At 38.2% G+C, this 24571-nt stretch overlaps 1 protein-coding gene across 1 annotated transcript; it reads left to right on the forward strand.

Annotated features, from left to right (window-relative positions):
• Nucleotides 1-871: 871 nt before the first annotated feature.
• GUF1 (GTP binding elongation factor GUF1) lies at nt 872-22695 on the forward strand. Its single transcript, XM_082482972.1, has 17 exons — nt 872-1194; nt 2202-2313; nt 4149-4297; nt 4506-4586; nt 6615-6692; nt 6917-7000; nt 7478-7542; nt 8586-8789; nt 10337-10476; nt 11718-11841; nt 12207-12339; nt 15111-15254; nt 16264-16397; nt 18241-18342; nt 20294-20413; nt 21322-21358; nt 22352-22695. The coding sequence occupies exons 1-17, from the start codon at nt 1066-1068 to the stop codon at nt 22487-22489; spliced, it is 1974 nt and encodes a 657-aa protein (XP_082339098.1). The 5' UTR covers nt 872-1065; the 3' UTR covers nt 22490-22695.
• Nucleotides 22696-24571: the final 1876 nt, after the last annotated feature.

Here is a 24571-nt window from a genome sequence, read left to right on the forward strand (position 1 = left end):
TTGCCAGGTTTAACTCTAAGGAGGCCTTAGCTTTCCTAGTTGCCTCTCTACATCCCCTGACAGCAGCCCTGTACTCTTCCCAAGTGGTCAGCCCCTCCTTCCATGATCTATAAACTCTCTTCTTCCACTTGAGCTTGACAAGCAGTTCCCTGTTTAGCCACACAGGTCTCCTGGCTCCCTTCCTTGACTTCCTACGTGTCGGGATGCTCTGATCTTGAGCTTGGTAGAAGCAGTCCCTGAATGCTGACCAGCTATCCTGGGCACCTTTACCTTCAAACAGCTTTGTCCACGGGATTTCCCCTAGTAATTGTTTGAAAAGGCCAAAGTTTGCCCTGCTGAAGTCCAGGGTTGCAATTCTGCTTGCTATTCTGCTTCCTAGAAGCCTAGAAAAAAAAATACACAGGGAAGATGTCCCAGAAACCGTTGTTGCTAGGACATCACATAAAAGGAGCTGGACCAAACTGCTGTGTTTTGGGATGTTTTTTTTTTTAATAAGACAGTCAAGAGTAAAGCCCTGTGGAGGCTCTTCCCAGAGGATGCGGCACCTCTGAAGCAGCATTACGGGCCCGTCACAGGAGAACCCAGGCACAGCTCGGACCCAGCCAGGCCCTCCGCGGCGGGGAGCCGACACCGAAGGTGCGGGCAAAGGCCCATCCCGCCAGGCTGCGGGACACAAACAGCCACAGGGGCGCCCGTAGCCTACTGAGGCGAGGCTGAAATTAGCTTCCGGGGCACCCCGACAGCAGCACGCTTCGGGGCCATCAGCTAGAGGCGGGATGGAATACCGGAACAGGAAAGCACGGCCTCCCCGTGGCCGCCCCGTCGCCAGGCGGAAGGAGGCGGTGCCTCTGTGACCACTTCCGCTGTCGCCGCCGAGCGCTTCCGGCGCTGCCTTCCGCTGGGCGGCCGCTCGTGTTCGCCTCGTGCTCAGGGAGCCGTTAGGGAACCGTTAGGGCCGGGCCGGCGCGGCGGTGAGGGGAGCGGAGCGGAGGCGGGCTGCCATGGGGGCTGAGGCTGCCGAGCGCCTCTCCGCGCCGTGAGGTGGTGAGCCCAGCCCCGGGCGCCATGGGCCTCGCCGGCAGGACGGCGGTGTGGTGGGCCCGCCTGCGGAGCTCCCGCCCCGCCGCCGCCCCGCGCTGCCTTCCGCCCCGCATGCCCGCCGCCTGCCAGCGGCAGTACAGCTCCCGCGGCAAGGTGAGTCCGCAGGGCGGCCCCGGAGGGATGGGGTGCGGGGAGGCCTTTGGACTGCAGCGGGTCCCCATGGCGGAGGGCCTGCGTGCAGAAGGTGGCTTTTCCAGGCAGGCGATGGCATCCTGGAGTAGCCGTTTCCCGCTGCAGGGGCGTCTGCGTCCCCTTGGCGGTAGGAGGAATTGCCGTTGCAAGTCGAGGCATCCTTTCAGATAAAGCTGCTTAATGCTGTGTATCGGTGCTAGCAAAGAACTCCGGGCGTGCTTTCTTCTCTGCCTGGCCCGGAGCTGCAGGCACGGTCTGTGTAAGAGAGATGAGCTTTGTGTATCTCTAAAATCGTCGACCAGAGATCTTCAGGAAAGTGCTGTTAGGGTTGTTCTGGTTCCTGATGCTGAAAGCTCAGAAAGGCAAAGAAGCCACTTTTCTTCAAAACGTCATATTACTTGGAACGAGCAGGAATAACACAAAAGTTTTTTTAGTGTCGGACCTTTTTGTGTGTGAACAAAGGAAGTGAGTCTGGTTTTCTGCGTTTTTTTTTTTTATTTAATTTAGCCATGGTAAGTGTTACTTGTAGCTTTCTTTTCCGCAAAGTCTGCGTGCCCTTTATGATGAGGTCACAGCTACCTGAGCTGCTAGGTAATGTCGCTGTATTCTTATCATGCTTGTGAACAATGATTTCCTTAATGGTCTCCTGAACCCAGTTTTCTTAATTCTTAAATTGAGTAGTTTAACAAACTTGAAACTGTTTTAAGTTTTCCAACTCCCTGTATTCATAGAACGTAGTACTTTTTGCAATGCTTTCCAGCATACTTCCCGATTATTCAGAGTAAAAAATAAATATATATGCATGTATGACTAAAATAAAATGCTGATGGCAATTTAAGTTTTTGTATCACTGTTCAACCTATGCATCTTCTAGAAAAATGAGTTAATTCTTTTTTAAAGGCTAGGTCATATTGTATGTAGAGATTGTAACCGTGGTTTATGAAAATAAATTTCTTTTTTTTTTTCAGGAAAAATTAGATATGTCAACATATCCTGTTGAAAGCATTAGAAACTTCAGCATTATAGCTCATGTAGATCATGGCAAAAGTACACTAGCTGACAGATTGCTGGAAATTACAGGTAAGTGTTCTCATTTTTTACTACCTTTTCTTGACATGTAAGATGATGTGTAAGCTTCTGTAGCTTGGTTTATTATTAAAATTTCTAATCTCTTTGCTCTTCTAGTGCTAGGTTGCTTGTGCTTTTAGGCTGCCAGTTGTGTAGTGTTACAGATGTGAATATGATGGACTGACTTTCTGGTTGAGATCTGCCTACAAGTAGGGGTAAGGAAGTGTGCAATTCACTCAAGGAAGTATGTATTTTAGAAAGACACTGAAAAGGAGTGTACTTCCTTGTTCAGGATACTACTCCTGTCATTCCCGACCAATCGTCCATTAGACCAGTACACAGCAAGCTTATGATTTTTACTGCCAGTGTTTGGAGTGGACAGAAGGGAACTGTCATGACCTAGGAATTAGTAAGAGAGTGGTTTTCAAAAGTGTTACTGAAACAGAGAGGAACTTCAGCTGCTTGTACTTAGATGAAAGTAATGATATGTCCTTGTGAGCAAACCGTAACAACTGCCTTTCATGGTGGTGAAGCTCACAGAATCACAGAATGGTCAGGGTTGGAAGGGACCTCTGGCGATCATCTAGTCCAGGCCCCCTGCCAGAGCAGGGTCACCTACAGCAAGTTGCACAGGACAGCGTCCAGGCATGTTTTTAATGTCTCCAGAGTGGGAGACTCCCCCACCTCTCTGGGCAGCCTGTGCCAGTGCTCTGCCACCCTCAAAGGAAAGAAGTTCCTCCTCACTTTAAGATGGAACTTCCTACGTTCAAGTTCGTGCCCGTTATCTCTTGTCCTGTCAGCTCACTGATACTGAAGCTGATATTGTGTTGCATAGTAAGTTTTAGGAACTTACAGCCCTATGTTGATTTAGATTTAGTGTGTAGAATAACTGATAGTAATTAAGTGTAAATTCCATGGATTTTCAGCTGCTATATAGACTTTTTTTTCCTTCACTCTTAGGTATTGGTGAAGTTGTGTTACTTTCAGAGGTATTTATTTTGTCCTCATTGGAGTGCTGCTTGGACCTCAGTGTTTTTATTTCTGTGTTATTGTTGAGGTTAAGAAAAACTATCCCCCTTTAAAGTGAAAGTGAGAAACAGAAGTGCTAAGGGATCTTCATAACTATAAGTGGCTCTGGAGTTAGGCTTTCCTTGGAAGAGACAGACAGAGGTTGCCTTAGAGGGTTCTCCAAGGTAAGCTGTAAACCAGTTGCTGCATCTCCCAAGAGGAGACTAATTTCAGGGCAGAGCTTAAATTAGCTACTCGGAAATACCCTTTGGAAGAGTCTTGCTTTTCTTATTTAAGGGGTGAGCAAAACAAAACCTGGGAGAGAAGCTTTAGATCACAGTTATTCTATATGATTACCTATGGGCAAATTTACCTGATGACTGTGATAGAATGGAGTTTTGAATTCAGGTCTGTCAAGCTCTATGATAATGTTCTTTTCACACTTGAGATTGGCACTGGTTGGAGCTGTGGGCCATGGAGCTGCACTCCGGTGATAGGAGGCAAAGTTTCTTTAAATATCAAAATTATTTAGAGATGAGTGGAACTGCTGCTACTTCTTAATCCCTGATTTAGACTTACATGATGTTTTGTATCCTGCTTATTCAGTAAAGTGTTTTGTATAACTTCATGTGTAAAAACAAAAAAAAAAAAAAGTTAAGAGTTGAAGCATAATTTGATTTTTAAATGAAAATCTAAGTTCAGCTTAATCAGCTGCAAAAGCTTCATTTGTGGCTGCGAATCCCATGTTAACCTGGGATACAAGAATTCCTGGTTCAAGAATTATTTCTTTTGAGAGCTGATGTACTAAATGAGGTAATAAAACTGTTTTTTTATCTTAGGAACAATTGCTAAAACTGACCGTAATAAACAAGTGCTGGATAAACTGCAAGTGGAACGCGAAAGAGGAATTACAGTTAAAGCACAATCTGCATCTCTCTTTTACAATCATAAAGGAGTAAACTACCTCTTAAATCTTATTGACACGCCAGTAAGTTAAGTATAAACAGTGTTTAAATCACACAAAGCTAAATGTCTTTATATTTAAAAGTAGGAGATTTCTGGTTTCTTGTGTTTATTCTGTTTCTTCTTGTTGTAAGAATTGTGAACATAAATACTAAAGAAAACATTGTAATACAGAAATCTTTGCAAAAGACTCTAGAAATACTTGAAATTGTAAACATTTATTTTCCCCACAGGGCCATGTAGATTTCAGCTATGAAGTATCGCGATCATTGTCTGCCTGTCAAGGTGTCATACTTGTAGTGGACGCAAATGAGGTAGAGTTCTTAATTCTTGTTTTCTACTTAAAATTTCAGCAATTTCTTTAGGCAAGCTAGAGAGAAGATTCATGTGTTGGGTTTGCTTTTTTTTTTTTATTATTTTTTCCATCAGTGTTTTTGTCCCTGGTCTATCTGCATAAAAGTATTATGTTGCAGAAGAGTAGCAATGGGAGTTTTAAAAACAGTCTAGAGACAAGTGCTTGTGTGTTGATAGTTACTGCAGTTCCATGACATAGCAGTTAAAGCACAGGATTAGTGAAGAATCAGATCCTACTCTGTACAGAGTATGAACTTTGCGAATGGCAGTCTGGAGAACTTTTGGCTGTTGTACTAATACCCATTTGAGTACCTTCAGGTTCTTGTTGGAAAGTTTGATGATTTGTTCAACCAGCCACACTGTTAGTTGTAACTAATTGCTGTTGTGGTTTTGATTGTCAATAATACAAACTAATACTGGCAACATTAAAGCTAAAGGACACTGTAAGCTGAATGTGAATAAACTTACTTTGGAAACTTGAAGTTTTATATTTGCTAGATTAATAGGTTTTTGACTGATATTTCAGGAGAAGCAGGAGAGCGAGGGAGTAAAATGTCTGTAAGGTGATACTCATAACTTTGCAGACACAGTCTATATTAGGAGGAAAGTGAAATTAGAGATCTTGGTTATACTTCTATTTGTACAGTGCTAGGAACATCAGAAACAGTTAACAGACTAGAATATGAGGATTTTGGGAACATGATTTTAAATATGGACACATTCTCCCAAAGTGTTTTGATAATTTTCTCTGTGGTGTATTTGTGATTGGATTGTACAAGGGTCAAATGAATGCTACTTTTTTCTTTGTTATATATATAAAAAAGTCTAGCTTCCTTTCAGTGATGATGAATGCTTGTTGCTTCCTAGGTTGGTGGGCAAGTGGACTTAAGTAAGCTTCAGTAATAAATGTTTTGTAAATGTACTGATGTTTTTATATTTTATGTGTATGTATTTTTTTTACATCATATTTACATATTATGTGATTATTTAGTGTTCTATATTTGCCTTTTAGCCAGAATGCTCACAAACTCAACTTTTTCATTCTAATTGCTAATGTTTCTTCTGCCAGTCTGAATTCTGGAGGTAATAGTCAAGATTCAGGTCTTGCATACTTTTTTTTTTTTTTTTTAATATTTTTTTTCTGCTTCTTTATGTTGCCTAAAAAGTTGGCCCCATATATCCATAATGAATATTCCTATGTAAATAATTTTCCACTTGATCTGTTGTAAACAAGGGGGAAGACAAGAAGTAGGTTCTCTTTTCTCCCTCTTCTCCCACCCCCTTCTGCCCTCTCTGGTCCAATTGTCACATTAGGCTTTATAATCTCGTTCATTAGCATCTCTGTCTGTGTCTCTTTCTCTCTCTGTTTTTCCTTGCCTAGTACTTGGATTTGGAAGGTCATCTTCCTTTTTCTTCTAATCAGAGCTGTTCTTTTGCCATCCTTTTGAAAGAAATGTCAGGTACAAACCTGATAATTTGTTTTCTTTTTTGAAAATAGCTGTAAGGTAAGTTGAAGGTATGTCCCTGCCCTCTGGAGTCACTACAGTTTTATTACCATGATAAACATCCCTTTTCCTTTGTCTTATGCCATTTGTGAATAGTTTGTTGTGGACAAACAATCTGTTTTTTGAGGTTCCTGTTATGATCTTGGCTATTCAGAAATAAATAACAGATACAGAAATGTGTACTTGGTGCATAATTTTTCCATAATAGTGGGCTATCTATGAATAATTGCATGTATATGGTCACACATACAGCATTATTAGTTTGCCTACTTATATTCAGATTATGAGAAATGATACTTAGGAATGCTGTTTTCTTTTTTAGCAATGTATATAATCAATAACTTATTTTCTATCCTCTAAATGAAGGCATGGATAGAATAGCAAGATAATCTTATATTGGATAGTATGCCTTAAAAAAAAAAAAAAGCACAGCAAAAAACCAGGAATATTACATGTTAAACTTTTTTAATGCTTATTTTCTAGGGTATTCAGGCTCAAACAGTGGCAAACTTCTATCTTGCTTTCGAAGCACAGCTTGCAATACTTCCTGTCATAAATAAGGTAATAAAGGGTTTAGAGTTTCATGTTAAATAGTTGGGTTGTTTAAACATGTGGATGATTTGTAAGAAATGTATCCTTGAATAGAAATATATAATGGTAAAAAAAGTTAGAACTTTGTTTTACTTATAAATAAATAAAGGTTCCTTGACTTGCACATTTGGAAACTACAGTGCTGGATCATGCGGAATATGTGATTGTGTATTCAGCATTTTGTTGTTTTTCAGATTGACTTGAAGAATGCAGACCCTGAAAGAGTTGAAAAACAAATTGAGAAGCTGTTTGATATCCCTATAGATGAATGTGTAAGGGTAAGATCTCCTGAAGTTTTTTGTAACATGGCTGATTGTAGATCTTTATCTACTTTGTAGCTTATGAAAGATGTGTACATGTAGTAAATCAACAGGGTGTCATCTGTCTGCCTGGCTTTGTCTAACATACATGAATTTCTTAAAGATTGTCTTCTGGAAAACAAGAGTGGAGAACATAGTTAAAAAAAACCCTATTATGTCTTGATGAATGGCATCAGATAGATTTTTAAATTGTTTCTGATTATGGGTCCAAAAATTTGTTTTCACTTTTACTGTAACAATTGCCATTCAGAAGGGAAAAAAAAAGTTACAGAATAATTTATAATCAAGTAAGCATTTCATAGTAATAGCACCCCCTATTACTTTTATGGGTAGTATTATCTGTGGCCACCAAAACTAAGTAAACGTGATACTGTTTAATAGATACTGAATTAATGTAAGACACGTCTTGTCAAATTGTTGTTGGACTTGTTTTAGATTTCTGCTAAACAAGGAACAAACGTTGAAAAAGTTCTTCAAAAGGTCATTGAGAAGATTCCACCGTAAGTTCTGTATTTAGTTATGAAACTTTGTAAGGTTAATTAGGAGACCATGAGTTGCGTTTATACAGTATAATGGCACTAGTTTTGCACTTAATATTTATCTGATGTAAAGTCAATACTTCATGAAGAGATGTGGGAGAAACCCAATGTCTGAGCTGGTTAAGTCAGTTTCAAATTGCAAATCAGAAAAAATGACACTTCAAATTTGAGATGCCTTTTAAAAAACACGTGTGTGAATGTCAGTAGGGAGGACTATTCTTAAGAAGTGTGAGAGGAAAATGAAGTCAGTATGAAATGAAAGATGAGAGGTGAGACTCGAAAGGCGATACTTCTATGAATGTTTATATATCTTCCACAAAACTTAGTGTTTGAGTATCTGTGTACTGTTACTCCTTTTGAACATTGCATTGTTAAAATGGTAAAGGTAATTGAAATCTGCTGTGTTTAGAGTTTCATAGTCTGAACCCAACCTTTAAAATAGAATTTGCCTAGGAACTTGATGACAAAGCAGCTGAATTATAGTTCAGTTTCAATCAGCATATTGCTTTTCAATCTTTTTTCCTGCTATTAGCTAATAATTGTAGTCCTCATATTGGTTAATAATTATAGTTAAAAGAAACCACAGTGAAAATCCAAGATCAGGTTTCCATCAAGGATGGCAAAACCAAAATATCAGTGGACTTCTTTTTTTTTTTTTTTTTCTTTTAAAAAAAAAACCCTCAGCTGTTGGCATGTAGCTGTTGAATTTTTGTTTCCCCTGTAATATGATATTTTAAGCATCAGTTTCACTTGTTGTGAAATGGGTATGATGAATAGGAATTTGGTTTTGTTCTATCTGTACTGTTATTGCATATAGGAGAAAAAAAGTAAAGATTTGCTGCTTCATAGTGAAACACTGGAATGATGTCTGGGGTGTGTTTGTTTACTAAAAATTACTTGGTAGTTTTATCTGTTTTAATACGGAAATTTTTGGGGTGCTTGCTCATTTGATATTGAATGAAAAACATACTGCTTAATATATTGTTTTAAATTTTTTGTGACAGACCCCAGTGTAATACTGCTGATCCATTGAAAGCCTTAGTATTTGACTCTACCTTTGACCACTACCGAGGTGTCATAGCTAACATTGCACTCTTTGGTGGGGAGATTGAGAAAGGGCATAAAATTGTGTCTGCGCACACAAAGAAAAGATACGAAGTTAATGAAGTCGGAATTCTGACTCCAAATGAGCAGCCAACGCATAAACTGTAAGTAAAAATTTATTTCAGTGGAATAAATCATAAACTGTTGTAAGCTACAAAATTCCTTCAATTCTGTTTGATTCTTTGCTTTGAGTGGTAAGGGCTGGGAGATGTCAGCTTTTTGTTCTTGTTCTTTGGTGGTGGATTTTTTTATGATTATCTGTAATTTAATGTTCAATGTCAGTGTTTTTCATTTTGGGCATGCTGAGGCAGAAGCTTTTGGGGACTGCTTTTTGGGCACTGCTAGGGGGAGGAAGCCATTCTGTTATGTATAGTACATAGAACATCTGGACAGCTAGTTTTTCTCAAGACTAGTGTTTGATATTCTTATTCAGCTGTCCAATTTATTTCTAGGCACTACCTTGTTTGAGAGTGGAAGGGAATGGGGATTCATCTTAGTTATTGCTGCAGCATATTTTGAGGGTGGAAAACTTATAATCCATGAATGCAACAGATTCCAGAAACTGGCTCCTCATGGCAGCAGTGGGAAGAAAATCAGGTACTTAGAATTAGTAGAGAAGCTTTACCAGTTTTCATCCAAGTATGTGTTAATGACTTTCTTGAGAGATGCTTAGTGAGACTACCTTATTGTGTGTGGTGGGTTGAACCCAGCCAGCAACTAAGCACCCAACCAGCCACTCACTCACTACCCCAAACCCATCAGGATAGGGGAGAGAATTGGAAGAGCAAGAAGTGAGTAAAGACTCATGGGTTGAGATAAAGACAGTAAATAAGTGAAGGAAAAATAAGAGTGGGGCCGGAAGTGATGCAAAGACAATCGATTACTCACCACCTCTCACAAGCAGACCGACCACTAGCAGACAAGGTAGTGTACAAGCAACAGCCACTTTGGAAACACTGCGGTCCTTGTTTTTTATTGCTGAGCGTGATGTTCTGTGGCATGGAATATTCCTTTGGTCAGTTCAGGTCTGCTGTCTTGGCTGTGTCATCTCCCATCCACTTGCCCTAGCCTATTTGCCAGGGGAGAAAAAGTGGGAAACAGAAAGGTTTGATGCTGTGCAAGCACTGTTCAGCATTAGCTAAAACACTGGTGTGTTGTCAACACCATTTTATTCACAAATCCACAGCACCATACGGTGCTGCTATGAAGCACTCCATCCTAGCCAAAACCAGTATACTGTGTTGTAGTCTTATTCTACCATGAGTTCCTCTCCTAAACAGCATGATGATGGAAAGCATTTGTCTTTTGTTGTTTCTGCCACTTAGTATATGAAACTGGCCGTGGTGGCAGCTGGGAACTGTTCTGGTTCTGTTTCTTAGATCCTTGAGAAGTTCCTTCTAGCTCCAGCTTTCAAACTGGGAGTAGCACAGAATTCAAAATCCACAACTATAAATATACTGTTTAACAGAAATAGAGCTGCTTGAGATAAATTTTATAGGAGACACAAGTTAAATCTAGCTTTTGGACTGTGTATGGGCTTTTAGGGGGGTGATTTAATTTGAATTTCTGACTGGGCTAAGTCAAGTGGGGAAAATAGCAGAGGTACTGATAATGCCAAGAAGCATGTCCATATAATGCCAATTTTATTTAGATATGCTGGACAGGTGGGCTACCTGATTGCTGGAATGAAAGAAGTAACAGAAGCCCAAATAGGAGACACACTGTTTTTGTATAAACAGCCAGTGGAGCCTTTGCCTGGCTTTAAGTCGGCGAAGCCAATGGTTTTTGCAGGTGAGGAGTAAACTGGTATAACATAGAACTAATTTTTTCCAATAACAAGAGTAAGAGAGCTATTGGGGCTTATAAAATAATATATGGGTATATTAAGGGTTGTGAGGATTAGAATTTTAGCAAAGTTAAGCTACAGAGGCACATCATTTATATAGGTTTGTGTAATTTTCCCTGCGTCTCAATAGACAAGATTCATAAGAGCTGCAGACTGGTTTTAGACAAATACAAGGCTAACATGTATTATTAGCCACAATTACTGCTTCTAATGCCAGTAGATAGCTGGAGAAGAAGGGTTGAGACTTGAAAAAATGAAGTCCGTTTATTGGAATTCTTCATCTTGATAACCAGGTTTCCATAATTATTGTGAAATATTTTTTCTTTTAAAAATTAAGAACTGTTTAATTTTTTGAAATATGGTGAGCTACCAAACCTGGTACTCAGAACGATTCTGTAAAATATTTGGCTTTTTAAGCTTGAATAGTTCTGTTGAGCTGTTGCCACCAGCGTCAATAACTACTACAAATGCTATGGAAGATGGCTTTAGAAAGAAATAAATTCCATAAATCATTTTCTAGACTTGTTGTGATGAAATGTGTAAAACTCACTTGAACTGTCTCCTGGAGACTGTACTGTCTGTTAGTGAATGTAGAAAAGTGTAATCCTGTAAATTTTTCTTGAGTGTTACTTGGTGTAGAGCAATCTACATTTTCTGAACACAAGGCGATGTGAAAAGTGGTACAGTAGAACCTATTTCAGGCAGTAATTATATAAACAGCTGCTTTTTATTAATTTCAAAAGATACAGGAACATTCAGAGCTTTGATATGGCAAATTATTTTTTTTTTTTTTTTGGCTCTTCACTCTTACTTTTGAAGGAACATCTCAGTGAAGTTTCTCTGCTTATTCATTTATGCTTAAGCTATATGTTTACACTACAGCCCCACAAAACAATGGTTATGCTCAATTGTGCATCTTCCACAACTGTGAAGGAATAGATGAGTACAGTATCCTTACCATTACAGTTTGAATGTTAATCCCTGTTTTTTTTCAGGCAGTCTAAAACTTTTGTGTTTTAACTGATTTTGGGGAAAAAAAAGTCCTGGTATTGTTTTTCACATTTTAAAAAAGTTGGAACAGAGAGTAAGCTATTTCTGATTTCATTACCATGTTCACTGTAAAGGGCATATTTGAAAGCTAAGTATACACTCTGTCACATCACTGCTATCTAATATGTTTTGACAGGAATGTATCCTGTAGATCAAACAGAATATAATAATCTCAAAAGTGCTTTGGAAAGGCTGACATTGAATGACTCCAGTGTAACTGTTCATCGTGACAGTAGCCTTGCCTTAGGAGCTGGGTGGAGGTGAGGCTTTTATACTGCTTTCATTTCTGGAATGCTTTGTAAATTGAGAATGCAAGTTTAAGTCAACTGAAGGTTGAATGAAAATGAATTCAAGACTAGGAGCTTTAACTCAAATTAATGATAGGTAAAGATTAAAAACACTTGGTTTTCTTATGTTCTGTATTTGTGCAGAGTATGCAATTTGTGAGTGATGGGTCTTGTTCTCAAAGACTCATACTATACCGTAGGATCATTTGGAGACTGTTCACTGTGCCTGATATTGCCAGACTAGCAGTGTAAACGTGCTGGAGGGGGAAAAGGACAAACCACTGTGAAATTCCAGGGCATATAGAAATATTTTCACCAACAGGATATTTTTTTCCCAGGTTGGGTTTCCTTGGTCTTCTACATATGGAAGTTTTTAATCAACGTTTGGAGCAAGAGTACAACATGTCTGTTATTTTGACTGCACCAACGGTTCCATATAAAGCTGTTCTTTCTTCAGCAAAGTTGATAAAGGTATGTTAAATTTATTACAGTGTTATGTAAATAACAGCTTAAAAGTATCATATAATAAACATCTAGATTTTTAAACTTATACACTTTTTTAATCAGGTTTTATCAGTCAGAAAACATTAACATTTTTAGGAATAGGTTGTAATGGTACTGTAGACTGGCAGGGGCTGGTGAAGACAAGTGAGTTTTTGATCACAGTGAAATAGGCATGTGCAAACTTCGTTGATCTGGGTGCAAAAAGCAAATACTGTGCTTGAGTTTGAGAGGGTGAGAGAAAAAGGTGGACTTAAGAGCAGCTGCTGAAAGCAGGCTGCAAATAGGCTGGCTTGTTTTTATCCAACAGGTACATCTACACACTACAGAAAATCTGTAAGTTTCAAGCAGCTTGTATAAGAAAGGTTGCTATACTTGCAAGGTGTAAGGCATAGACAGACCTCTTTTCTCTCCAGTTGTTTTGGTTTCTTCCTTAGGCAGTGCAGCAGCTGTGAGTGACATAGTTGACACTTTTTGGTGCATAAGTGATTCTGGACTGCTGATATGGGACACTGTTTTCAAACAGTGCTGGAAGTTGGGTCGTTGTTCAAGAACACTGCCTTGTCAGTGGAAGTGATATAATCCTTTGCTTTGGTGCGTGGGAGAGGTTGTATGTATATGATAAGAAGCATGATGTTCCTTTTATTCTTACTTCAGAAGGATAACTTCAGCCCCTATTGTTATGTTGGCGTCCAAGAAATAGGCAATGAAAGAATTTGCACAAGAATCAAAAATGTAATTTCTAAGCTCACTTCAGCCCATAAAGGAGCCTGAACCCAAAGTTCTATTTAAAGAAGAATGTCCCTATCACCAAAATGCAGAATACTTAGAGCAGGTCTTCGTTGAAGCTGTGCCTGACTCTGTCCTGATCCTATAAGAAGGAAGATCCTTGCTCTACAGGCAAGAGAGAGATAGAAAGGTGGATCACAGAACCACAGAATTTTCAGAGTTGGAAGGGACCTCTAGAGACCATCTAGTCCAACTCCCCTGCCAAAGCAGGATTGCCCAGAGCACATTACTCAGGACTGCATCCAGGCGGGGCTTGAAAATCTCCAGAGAAGGGGACTCCACAGCCTCCCTGGGCAGCCTGTGCCAGTGCTCTGTCACCCTCACTGTAAAGAACTGTTTCCATGTATTTGAACGGAACTTCCTGTGTTCTAACTTGTGCCCATTACCCCTCGTCCTGTCACTGGGAACCATTGAAAAGAGCCTGGCTCCATCCTCCTTCAACCCACCCTTTAGATACTTGTACGCCATAATAAGGTCTCCCCTCAGCCTTCTCTTCTCCAGGCTAAAGAGTCCCAGCTCTCTCAGCCTTTCCTCATAAGGCAGATGCTCCAAGCCCTTAATCGTCTTAGTTGCCCTTCGCTGGACTTGCTCCAGCAGTTCCCTGTCCCTCTTGAACTGGGGAGCCCAAAACTGGACACAGTATTCCAGTTGTGGCCTCACCAGTGCCGAGTAGAGGGGGAGAATGACCTCCCTCGACCTACTGGCCACACTCTTCCCTATGCAGCCCAGGATTCCATTGGCCTTTTTGGCGACAAGGGCACATTGCTGGGCCATGGATAATTTACTGTCTACCACAACCCCCAGATCCTTCTCCTCCAAGCTACTTCCCCGCAGGTCCGCCCCTAACCTATACTGGTGCTTTGCATTCTTCCTCCCCAGGTGCAGGACCTTGCAGTTGCTTTTGTTGAACCTCATTAGGTTCTTCTCTGCCCAGCTCTCCAGCCTGTCCAGGTCACGCTGGATGGCAGCACGGCCCTCTGGGGTGTCAGCCACCCCACCCAGTTTGGTATCTGAGGATACACTCTGTCCCCTCATCCAGGTCATTAATGAATATATTAAACAAAATTGGACCAAGTATTGACCCCTGGGGGACACCACTGGTTACAGGCCTCCAACTGGGCTCTGTGCCACTGATCACGACCCTCTGAGTTCTGTCCCGCAGCCAACTCTCAATCCACCTCACTGTCACCTCATCTAGCCCATACTTCCTCAGCTTCCTAATGAGGATGTCATGGGAGACAGTGTCAAAAGCCTTGCTAAAGTCAAGGTAGATGACATCCACGACTCTCCCCTCATCCAGCCAACCAGTTATAACATCATAGAAAGCTATCAGATTGGTCAAGCATGATTTACCTTTGGTAAATCCATGTTGACCGCTTCCAATAACTTCCTGTTCCTCAATGTGTTTGGAGATGACATCCAGAATGAGTCACTCCATTACCTTCCCAGGGACAGAGGTGAGACTAACTGGTCTGTAGTTCCCTGGGTCCTCCTTCTTGCCTTTTTTGAAGATCGGAGTGATGTCAGCCTTCCTCCAGTCCTCAGGCACCTCTCCTGTTCTCCATAACCATTCAAAGACGATGGAGAGTGGATAGAAAGCCTTTTTTATGTCTATGGATAACCCTAGGCTGTAGTCCTAGTTCTGAGCACTTATTCTGTTTAATATTCACTGGATAAAATGATTAAAAAAACATTTCCTAGTTAAAGTAATTCCTATAATCTTTCTATATAACAATCATATTTAAAGCTATGCTGACAAAATACTTCTGTGTGTGATGCAGAAATCTCTTAAAATTGTACTCGGTATAAATTTTGGTTGTGTAATTCACAGGTGTTTCCAAGCAATTGAAACATTTTTGGTTTTAGCATTTTTTCAATGTTATTTTTGTCTCCTTTGCTATTCAGTCTACTTATTTGTAAAATTACAGTATCTGTTTTATTTTTGTTTTCAGGAGTATGGTAAAGCAGAGATTACTATTATCAACCCTGCTCAGTTTCCTGATAAACTTTCAGTATCTGAATATTTAGAGCCAACTGTTCTTGGTACTATTGTAACACCTCATGAATATATTGGGAAAATAATTGTTTTGTGTCAGGTTGGTATATATTTTTTGTTTTGGCATTTGCATTTTTAAGCTCTTCATGTCATACTTAAGTGAAGATACTAGATAGTAAGATACTAGATTTAAGTACTAAAATAGTATCTTTGGCAGTAATTCTTAATTATTTTTTTCCCAATAGTATTTAAACATTTTATGTGTAAAACTACTTCTGAACTGCAAAATCTTCATAGGGAAAGTTAGTGATGAAGCTCAGTGACAATAAAGTACCTACATCCTGCACTAGACAGATTCTTAACTAGTTCTGTTTTCCTGAAAGAATGGAATCTGCAGCAGGGGAATAAGATTTATTGGTTTTTAGAAGTATATTCATGGAGACACAACTTCTGTCAGCACTTCACTGAGGCTTCATATTGTTTTCAGTACTTCACTGGAGTTTCTTTTATGATAGTGACGGGCAATCACATTTCGCCGAGTGTATTTGGAATACCTCTAACTAAAAATAATATAACTGCCAAGCATATTGTCTTGGTATAATTTCTTCACAAAATTTTCTTAGCTTTTAACATTTCAAAATACATAATACACCAGAATACAGTACTTGTATGTAAGTACAGTGAAGTATAAGATCTATTAAAAAGAATTCCTAAAATAACTTTAAGATACCCTCCTGGCAGGAAAGAAGATGAGCCTGCGAGTCATACTGTGTAATATTCCAATGTGTGTGAAAACTTAATTTCAGTGAGATTTTACGGACAAATGAGTAGACATTTAAAAGGCAGCAGTAAGCAGAAGCTGTTAAGGATTTTACAAATTCAGCTTTCAGAGAGGATAGACTTGAATCGTTTGCCCGGTTATAACCACTTCATTTATGATGCTGCTGCAGTTTGTTCCGGGACTTTAGCAAACTGCCAATAAGAAAGTTACTTTAGGGCTTGAAGTACGGGAGTTCTCTTGTTTTTGGAAACTGTTTATTTTAATTTGTTTGTATTTACTTGTAGAAAACTTCTGTAAAGGGGAACTGAAACAACTTTTATTTGTCTAGGATCGTAGGGCAGTCCAGAAGGATATGTTGTACATTGATGAACACAGGGTTATGCTAAAATACCTCTTTCCACTGAATGAAATTGTTGTGGATTTTTATGATGCTCTTAAGTCTCTGTCTTCTGGTTATGCAAGGTAACTACCTCCTTTGTACCCCTTTCCCCTCCCTCCCCTCCGGACCCTAACTGAGGGAACACAAAAATATCTGAGAAGAAGATATGGAAGGGCACAAGTAAAGAATATTCTTTTATGATGGTGCTGCAAATCGAGTCTTACTTCACCTTTAATGAATTAGATCCACTGTGAAAAAGGATAGAAATTACATCTGAAAAACACTAAAAGTGCATCGCTACCTAATAATAATTTTCTTTGGTGACACATGTGTTTTTCAAGTGTGACATACAGAGCACCACTTGCTCATCTAGGTGAATAAAATCTACGTGGTTCTTACTTGTCTGAAGTGACAGTGGGCATTTTCTTTCATAGGAATCAGGGCAAATGTACTTCTTACTGTATTGCCTCTTGGTGGAAAAGGGAAAATAACCAAACACTGATTCTTTAAAGCTAGTAAAAACAATCAACAAACTGTATTTAAAACAAACAACACTTACTTTACTTACATGCTCTATTGTGGGAATAAAGTAAATCATCTGTATTTTGAGACAAAATGTTCTGCTGTGGGTGGATTCTATAAATTCAGAGGCTAGAACAATGCTCGGCTGTTTGTGAAGAGCCTTTGTTAGTTTAATGGAAGGGAAAATGTTGCATGGCAGATGGGCTTATAACACAGGAGACTCAATAGCTCTTACAAACTTGGTATGTAGACATGTTGTTAGTAAGATATGTTATGTTTTGACAGGAGCCGTTATACCTAATTACATTTTTCATTTTATAAGCATAAAAATGAATTTTATTGAAGGACTGAATTTGGTTTGAATTTGTGTTTTCTTAAATATGCCTTATAAAGGTGAGGTAAGATGTGTCTTGGCAGGGCTTGTGTATATTTGAAGTAGAAGCAGATGTGGGGAGGCAAGAAGGACAGGTAGAAGAAACGGGGATGGAGATTTTGAATTTTCTCTTGGGACCTAGCTCTCCAACCAATAAAAATAAAACCCAATCTGTTTATCAAGAAACCATCTCATTAGCAGAATTAGGCTGGGTTTCCTTTAACTCAGGTGTGATTGCAAACAATGTTGCATTGTCTTATTTCTTGATTTTTATTTCCTAATTGACTCCCTAATGTTGCTTGTATATTTAATGCTCTCAGTAATCATATTTCTGTTATATTCTATTCACACAACTGTGGTTTATCTAAGCTAATTAAGATAGAAGTACTTCCGAATACTCTCGAAGTACTTCCCCCACCCTGCGCTGTTCTGGTATTTCAGATCTGACCAGATTAGTGGTATTGCAAACTGACACGCAGACAGCAAGGCCCATACATACCAAAGGAGAAATATGGTTTGGAAATGAAGAGGAAAACTTGGTTGTCAGAGAGAATGATAATAGAGGTCATATAAAAAGTCTGTCAAAGGAAAGGATGAAAAGAAGACAATCCAGTGTTACAGTGTTTGATTTGTGACATCAAGGATGTTTACTGTTCAGAGACTGTGTTGAAGGGTTCTGTTGCTTGGAGCTTTAAGGAACTTCCAGCTGATAGCAAAGAAGTGTTTGAATAAACTCTTTAGAGGTTGCAGTAAGAATGTAGATTTTTGATTGATTAACCTTGCTCAGTAGCTGGAAGTCAGGATGATGTCTTCTGCTGTCGTGGTGATGAGATTTACCTGCAGTGAATCTCTAGTCCAGCCTTGCATAAGGGAGACATACTGACAGACTATTAAAAACTGTGCTCCTATTTTAATAAAAAGTTTGAGTGCTTTATTAAGAAACGTGCCTAAAACTTAAAATCTGTGGAACAAAGAGTGCAGAATGTAATTTTTACAAAATCATCACTAACTTTTAAACTCCTTTCATTTAGTTTTGATTATGAAGATGCAGGATACCAGGCAGCAGACCTTATCAAAATGGATATTCTCCTAAATGGAAATCCAGTTGAAGAACTGGCAACAATCATACACAAGTAGGTTGACTGGATTCTCTATTCCAAAGAAATAAGACTTTCCTATTAATATACAATGAGAGCATCTATATGTATCACTAATATATGACAAACATGTATGAAAAGAGCATTGAGGATTTCGCCACATCACCATTTTTGGAGATGATCTGAAAAAGAGAGGCATTTAAGTGCTAGATATATTTTTGTGGTAATGTAGGGCAGGGAGGAAAAGGAAATGCAAAATGCTGGTCTCTTAAGGAGCTGGACCAGTCAAGGAGATGCCAGATGCATTATTTATGGCACTTATTATTTCCTATTGAAAAATTGGGGCAAAATAATTGATTTTATGCTCCCAATAATTCCTGTTCTGTAGAAGTTTGTTGTTATCTTGTCTCCAGCCAGAGTACCAGGAGAAAGTAAATATTTACTGGACGTAATTACCTTAGAAATTTTTTTGCTAAACCGATTCAGTTTATGTAAGTTTCTTGGGAATTACTGGTTTGCTGGTGAGAATAATGCCTTCATGTTTCTAGCCTCTCCCCTTGCTTTCTTCTCACAAAGTTTTTATAAGGCTCACTTCTGTAATTTCAGAATCCCTCTCCAGTAATCCTGATACCAACTTTTGGGGGGGGTTGTTTTGTTGTAGGTTTTTTTGTTGTTGTTGTTCTTAAAATACTAACATGTAGTTGCCAAAAATTTGTATATTTTCATATTTTTTACATAACTGGAATCCTTGAAATCCTGAACTCCTTGGAATTCCTTAACTTCAGGAGGTTGACATAGGAAAATGAAACCCTTACTTTGTTCAGAAAGATCATGGGGCTGGAGTGGAATAACTCTGTAATACATTTGCTACTTAATGTGTTTTTCATAAATATGCACTGTTAAGCAATCTACCTGCATCTCTTACTTGGAGAAGATGTAAAATGGAGTGGCCAACCTTGCAAAAGGCAGTTACTGCTTTAACATGTGTTTCTTGATCAGTTTAGTTTGCACCCTGGAACTGTTTTGCTTGCTGAAACTAATGATAGCCTTTCTTTTAGCTTTAGATGAGAAATTATTTTTTTAACTTGTAGACAGCATTCATTCTGCTCAGAGTCCTCTCACTCTAAATAGTCTACATCAGTCTCTATAAAAGATTATGCTGAATTACATTTAGAGAGAAAAAATTACCGAGATTACTATAAGCTCAGTACTAAGCTAGCCATTTTTATTTGTCCTAATTCTACAAATAAATATCTGTATCTTCTTAAGTAATGCTGATTAAGCATTACAGTTATAGTACTTGAAATGTTTGCTTTATACAGGTAGTAGGGAGTCACACTGCTACATGAAAACATGTAAAAATATATTCAGCTGTATATTGCTAAAAAACGTTTGCTAAATATGGATGGTTTTAGATAGAAGAGACCCATTTGTTATCAAAGGCTTATGAAAGTATCTGCTCAGTAGATTCTTTAGTCCTTCTGTCCTTTTCTCTTTACAAAATCTGAAGCATATGCGGAATATAGTTGGATAATTTTTATTAGCGGTGACAACAGTACATTAAAACCTTTTTTTTTTCTTGTTATATAAAACCAGATGTTTAAAAAATATTTCTGTAACATATGGATCTTTTGACCTTTCGGGCCTACAATCAATGAAAATCCTCCTTGACCTTCTAGTTTAAACTTGTATTTGAAGCTGTGACAATATTCAAAATTGCTTCAGTGCAATAGATAATTGGGGTGTCTACTACAAATATTTTAAATTTATTTGAAGACCGTCTGTTAATACAGTCACCTGTTTGTATGAAACTGGTGTCATGCAGAGACCACTTATTAGATGTAAAATTATGATCTGATCAGTTTATCTTTTGAGTTAAAAAGAGAAAAACCTCTACTAAAATCCTGTTATAAAACAGTTTAGTCTATAGATATATTTTTGGGGTTGTGTTACTCTTTCTGAAAATACTGGTGACTTTCTTTTTCAGTGATAAGGCGTATGCTACTGGTAAATTCCTGTGTGAACGTTTAAAAGATGCTATACCTAGACAGTTGTTTGAAATAGCCATTCAGGCCGCTATTGGCAAGAAAATCATTGCAAGAGAAACGTAAGTGCAGCCCTTCTATTTCACTGTTGTTTTTTTTTTTTTTTTTCTTCTTTTAAGCTACTTAAAATACGGCCTTTTAATGTCTTACCTAAATGCTTTTATACATTACAGTACTTTTGATTTTACTGTAAAGTCATATTTTTCTTGAGTATGCTACCAGACCTCTTGGGGGAAAAAAAATACATTTGAGCTGTGACTATGAGTAAGGACTTTGTATAAACTTAACTGAAAAAAATGTATTTTTATTTTAAATTGCTTGTGGTCAGCGTTGCACTTAGCGGGTATAACTTGTTGACGCCTATGTGTCCACTTCCTCTTTGGCAGTGGAAAAAGTTACTATTGAAAAAAGTTAGCTAGTTGTGAAATAGTTTAATCTCTGGGAGAGTCAGCAAAACAAAGAACTGAACTGTGCTATTCCAAAGGAAATAGGTTGCAAGCTGAACACACAACTATTTCCTAGCAGCACTTGCTTCTTTTAGAGCAAACTGTTTCCTTGATGTTGTTTCTTGTCACATTTTTGCTGTTGCTGTTTAAATAGGATTTGAATCGTGGCAAAAGAATGTAAGGTAGGGATCCAAGCAAAGGTGCTGTAAGAATTTGTGTGTATAGATCTATATAGGCACATATCTAACGCACTGTGAATCATAGCAGAAGTCCTAGATAAAAAGGCAAGATTGTAATTTTTATGTACATATTATACACCCTAAGGCATAATTTGAGAATTGAGAAACATGAATTACGTCTTCTGCTTAGAACTTTGTCTTCTATATACAAAATATGAAAATGTCATTATTCTAATACATCTTACAAAAACTAGTAGAAAAAAGCATTATGACAACTCAGTATTTAGCTTCACATATATGAGATGTTCTAACGTGTTCATGTATATATGTTATTTTATTTTACAGGCTGAAAGCTTACAGAAAAAATGTTGTGGCAAAATGCGTAAGTATTTTTCATTTTTTTATGTTTCTGATGTACGTAAACCTAAGAGCCTTGCTAATCTTTCCCTACAAACGCAACAAAGACACATTCTGCTTGTGCTCCTAGGTGTCAGTGGCATATTAACAGATACTTTTAAGCTTTTATTTTAAAATTCAACTCACGTAACCTCTAGTTGCAGCTTGCAGTAAGAGTAGATCAGAAAGAGTAATGGCTTTTTCAAAATTACACTCTTTAGAGTGAAGTCAACAGTGCGTCTGTGTTCATTCCTGTCTCACCATTTTCAAACAGTTGTAGACATATAGTAAATCTACGTGCATGTGTATAAACACATATATGTGTAATTTCATGTTTCCTAAATATTTTTTTCCAGCTGGTTTAAGAAACTATAAAAGTGCTTCTTTAGATACTGATTGTGATTAGACTTTTACTTGAGTTTTCAGTGATATGTCATGACAAGGCCTTAAATATGCAATAGTTGACTATCAACAAGAGTGGACAAAGCTACAGGAGAATACATTGTTTTATCTTGTCTTCAGCTCTCTGAAGATACAAATGATATGTATCTGATATGTATGAAGATACAAATTTTCTAACAAACATGTTAGAAAAAAATTAAACAAGTGTCACTTTCTCACAACTATTACAGAGTTCTTCTGCTAGGCACATATGTGGGATGGTGTTCGTTCAGCGTTGTATACGGGTTCAGAGAATTTATCCAGACATAAGCACCTACAGGCTGTGCCTAATGTCAGCCAGGCTTACCTGAATGTATATATTTAGGTAACTGAATTCAACCCTCAGTTGTCCAAGTAAACATGCTTACTTGCTCCCTTGCTTTTTTTTTTAACTGGTGGCCTTTTGGGATAACTATTTGGAGTATAAAATAATCTTTTGTCATAATATAGTTAGCCTGACTATTTTTAAGCCCTTTAGTGTTGGTGAAATGTACTGTAGTTGCATTTAAGCTTACTAAAATATTTTTCCTTTTCATAGTATGGTGGAGACATTACAAGAAGAATGAAGCTTTTAAAGAGGCAGGCAGAAGGGAAGAAGTTGATGAGAAAAATTGGCAACGTGGAAGTACCAAGAGATGCCTTTATACGTGTTTTAAAGAGACAAACTGACAAATAGAGATCAGTGATATGCAGCTGATGATTCTCTCAACTTTTTGCAGATGGTAGCATAATGAACTAATGTATAATTTATCACTGTGAGAGGGAACATTTGTGTGGTGTAAATTAAATATATGTGGGAACATAAACTGAAAGGACTATGTACTTAAAATGTACAGATACTTGTAGATTATTAGGAAATTAAAGTTATTTAATTTGACTGAATTGAAGTTTTCACTGTATTGTTTTTATTGTATTTTATACTTTAACATTTAAAATTCAGCACAATTATGTTTTATTTTTGCATTGCAAGTCCTTCAAGGGAATTTGAACTGTTGCCACAAAAATATCTAGTTACTTCCTGTCTTACTTTCTAAAGTTGCTGTTGTCAGGAAATCACAATGATGTTGGGAAATCACATCAGGAAAAACTCACCCTGACTTTTTTTAACATACCACACTACTTATTTTAAACTTTAGTTAAAATGTGTCACTTTACCATGAATGCAGCCTAGCTATGCTATTCTCCGAAGAAATCATAAGTTTTAATATATTAAAACAGAAGATACGTAACTACTCCACTAATAAGACCAATTCAGGCCTTAAAACTACACTAATAAGACCAATTCAGGCCTTAAAGAATTCCTTTGGCATGAAGGTTTGGTTTGAACATGTCTTTGAAGTTTTGAAGTATTTGAAGTTTTACTTACATTGTTCACATACTAAAATTTGTCAGAGAGTTCTCAGTTGAAAGCTGTAGTTAAGTTTACTTAACATAAGATGTTGCTTTTGGAAGTGTAAACAAAGCAATTGTTAACAAGTTCATGGCCATCCTAGATGCCATGTTCTCAACTGCATGCCCACCTCCAAAAGCTTTTAAGCTGCTTTTATTATTTACATCTTCAGGGACTAATTTGGGTCTTCACAGATCTTCACTTCTTGTTACTAAATATGTTTTAGAGAACAAAGTGCTAGTAATATTTACTAGACTACTTAATCACCAGAAAATGCTGTTCTTAAATTTAGGGTTGTAATTACATTTTCAGATTAATTAATCATAAGCTAGTTTATTTCATCCTGACTACAAGGATGAATTGGGAAAATCCCTGGAGGGATGGAATTGGACACTTTCAGATGACCCTTTCAACCTGTATTACTCTTGAGTCCACAGAAAAAGGAGAGAAGGAATTTTGATACTTTAGTGGTTTGTGGGGTTTTTTTGTTGTGTGTTGTTTTTTTTTTTTATTTGAAGCTCTTCCAACTGTGTTGAAAAACCAAAGATCTGGATGTAAACAAGGTATCCTGTATCTCTAATAAGAGTACCTAAGCTACTGATCCTGAAGACAGGAAAGATGCTGTAGTCAAAGGCTCTCTATCATTAATGTGTAATTATTATTCCTTTCCTAAAAAGCTATTTAAAAAAGTACAGAGGTACCTTTAGAAAGTACAGATACTAATACATATAAGAGCAAAGGAACTAAAGCAGTATTTTTTACCCCCCCCCCCCCCGACTTAAACGAGAGAAAGTTCAGGCTCAGTACTGAGAAATATGGCAGAAGCTAAAGGTAAGCAAGAGATTATCACAGTAATCTCTTATAAATTTCTACTGGTTTGTCTGTGCTTGTTCTATCTACTGTTAAGAACTGAAAGACTAGGCCTGGCTTCCTCCACTGCCCAAGACAGACTCTTCCATCCTTTTGTGATTTCATAGAACAGTCCAGGTTGGAAGGGATGTTGAAAGACCATCTGGTCCAACCCGTTATGGGAAAGGCTATCCTTGATGCGATTGTCTAGCACCCTGTGCAATTGCATCTTGAAGACCTCCACCACATCCCTGGGGAGGTTGTTCCAGTGAATATATAAAAAAAAAGTTATTTCTTATTTTGCAATGAAACCTTTCCCAGTGCAACTTGTACCTGTTTTGCTTTTTTCATGTCCTGTCCTCTGTATTCACCCTTTACATACTGGACTACTGTGATGAAGTCCCCCCTCAGCCTTCGCTCCTCCAGGGAGAAGAGACCTAAATCCTCATAGGGCAGGTTCTCCAGCTCTTTGATCGTCTTTGCAGCCATCCTTTAGCCCCTCTCCAGTCTGTCCACGTC

Source organism: Vanellus vanellus (assembly GCF_965231255.1).
Source record: "Vanellus vanellus genome assembly, chromosome: 4".
Classification (NCBI taxonomy): domain Eukaryota; kingdom Metazoa; phylum Chordata; class Aves; order Charadriiformes; family Charadriidae; genus Vanellus; species Vanellus vanellus.